We start from the raw sequence: 2,903 nt of genomic DNA on the forward strand, positions 1-2,903 counted from the left end.
GAAATAAATCCTGTCACTATGACAATATAGATAAACCTGGAGGACATTATTCTAAGTAATATAAGCCAGACAGAAAGACAACACATCATATTCTCACTTACATATGGAATAAAAAATAGTCAAACTCTTAGAAGCACAGAGTAGAATGGTTTTTAACAGGGGCTGGGTGATGGAGAAATGGGGACATTTTGGTCAAGCAGATAAAGTTTCAGATATAAAGGATGAAAAAGTTTTGGAATTCTAAATTAGAATAGGGTGACTATAGTTAAGAATAATGTATTATATACTTGAAATTTGCTAAGAGAGTAGGTCTTAGCTGTTCTCACCGATAAAAAGTAACTATGTAAGATGATAGATATGTTAATTTGCTTGATTTTGGTGATGATTTCACAATATATATGTATATCAAATCATCACATTGCACACCTTAAAATTATACAATTTTGTCAATTGTACATCAATAAAGCTGGAAAAATGGATAAATTATTATACAAATAAATAAAATATTTTGTTTCCAATTAGACTAGGAGCATCTTAACCATCTATTGTTCTTTCATGCTAATTTACTAATATTGGGAGACCAAAAATTCTTGTAAAACTTGCACGCTGCAAGGTATAATCAGTTTAAGTATTTTGAATTTTCATTTACACATGTTAGCATAAATGCTGGCTTAGAATATACAATTAGTTTGTGGAATCTCAAGTTTTTAAATTGTCTACATTAATTTCAGTTCCTTCACTCTAGGCATGGAATACTATTTTTCTTTGTGATGGGACACAGCTGAATTGATGTTTAACTGAATCTCAGTGACTAACATACATAGTTTATCTACTTTGTCACAGAGCTGATTCTCTGAACCACTCTTCTTATGGCCCCCATCACCTCCTTGTTTCTCAGGCTGTAGATGATGGGGTTGAGCAGTGGGGTCAGGATGGTGTAGAAGACAGCCAGAAGCTCGTCCTCTGTTGGAGATCGGAGGGATCTTGGGCATAGATAAGTGTAAACAAAGGGAGCATAATAGAAAGTCACCACAGTCAGGTGGGTGCTGCAGGTGGAATAGGCCTTCTTCCTCCCTTCTGCTGAGTGCATGCGGTAGACAACAAGGAGAACATGGCCATAGGAACATGCAATGCCAATAAAAGGGACCACAAGAAAGAGGGTGGTGCTCACAAAATCTGTGTACTCATAGACCCAGGTGTCTACACAGGCCAGAGTCAACATGGCTGGGGCATCACAGAAAAAATGATTGATGACCCTGGAATGGCAATAAGGGATATGGAGGACATATTCAATGTGGGCACAAGAGTTGATAGAGCCCATTATCCAACATCCTATTATCATCGCCGCACACACTCTTTTGCTCATATGGATGGGATAGTGGAGAGGAAAGAAGATAGCTACATAACAATCATATGCCATAGAGGCCAATAATAAGCCTTCCGCACCTGCTAAAGTCAAGAAGATGAAGCTCTGAAGCCCACACCCAATGAAAGAGATAGACTTGTTTCCAAACAGAAAATTGGAAGCCATTTTGGGGACAATGGTGGAGATGTAGTTCAGATCCATCAGGGAGAGCTGACTGAGTAGGATATACATGGGTGTGTGGAGATGGGTGTCCAGGGGGATGAGGAGGATCATGGACAGCTTGCCTAACAGAGCCATTAGGAAAATGAGAACAGTGAGAATGAAGAGGAGCAGGCCAATTCTTGACGATGGAAACAACCCCAATAAGATGAAATCAGTAGATGTCTGATTGGAATTTTCCATGGAGTACTCATTTAGTTTTTCCTAAAGACAGATGCAACATTAAATTAGAATACAGATCTTAAACGAAGAACAAAATTGCCTATTCTGAAAAAAAAATCCCACTTTTTACCTCATGAAAAAATTTTGGTGAAGCAAACATCTATGGCCAAAGTATTTAATAGAAGTCTGTGAATTTTTAAGAATAACATATTTCTCTAATGAATTTATTAGGATATAGTTATTTTATTTCCCTACATAATTCCAGATACTATCAAAGTGTTACAGGCTCTTAACATCAGCCCTGATATCAGTTCTCCCACATTGAACCCAGAATATATGGATTTAAAGGTAAAACCCACTACCCCCTTTCCTGCTGCTCTAGCTCCACTCATATGTAAATAGCTGTCTCTTTAAACTTTGACTTCATGAGCTTTACAGTTCAATGGGAGTTACAAATTGTTAAAAGCCCAGGTGGCCTGGAGTTGGAGGCACACTAAAGTTTAGCTAATCGTGTCCTTTAAGTTTGCCAGGAAAGCTGCTGTCTCAAGAATATCAAGGAGCGGAGGCTTCCCAGACCTCAACTCCTTGGCTCCTGGCACTGGAACGCACCTCAAACAGGAAGACCAAGACAACAGCGAAGGACACCCACCTGCCATCCTCCTATCTCACCATCACCTGCCTCGCTGCAACCAGCCTCTCAAGGCCAAAAGCAGGCTGGTGGGAAAACACTGACCTGCACAAGCTACATGTGCCCCGTCCCCTACCCAAAACCCCAAATAAATCTCCCTACCCATTCCTCATCAGGGAGCTAGCAATTTTTGAGGCATGAGCCCTTGCTTTGCTCCCTGTGCCTGGCATAGTAAAAACTTTCCTCTTCCACTCAAGACTCTGTTCTTGTTATTTGGACTGGCATCGGGTTCAGAGACCGAATTTTCGGTTGCAAAAGTCAGAGCTCATACTTTAAATGTATGCATAGAAAATTAATGTAAATACGTAAATTATAGACTTATATGTAAATACATTTTTGTGAACCTTAGGGGATGATTTTTTTCTTTTATATTTAAGCCCTAATACCTCCGCAACTGCAGTAGCCTATCAGCTCATGTTACAGGTCTATATTCCCTTTTTGAGTTCTCCTCAAAAAGCTTGCCAAATC

At 39.4% G+C, this 2,903-nt stretch overlaps 1 protein-coding gene across 1 annotated transcript; it reads right to left on the minus strand.

The window, feature by feature from the left end:
* Nucleotides 1-829: 829 nt before the first annotated feature.
* On the minus strand, nucleotides 830-1,768 carry OR2L5O (olfactory receptor family 2 subfamily L member 5O). The gene has a single exon (NM_001391180.1). It carries the CDS (start codon nucleotides 1,766-1,768, stop codon nucleotides 830-832), a length of 939 nt encoding a protein of 312 aa, NP_001378109.1.
* Nucleotides 1,769-2,903: the final 1,135 nt, after the last annotated feature.

Source organism: Equus caballus, chromosome 24 (assembly GCF_041296265.1).
Source record: "Equus caballus isolate H_3958 breed thoroughbred chromosome 24, TB-T2T, whole genome shotgun sequence".
Taxonomy (NCBI): Eukaryota; Metazoa; Chordata; class Mammalia; order Perissodactyla; family Equidae; genus Equus; species Equus caballus.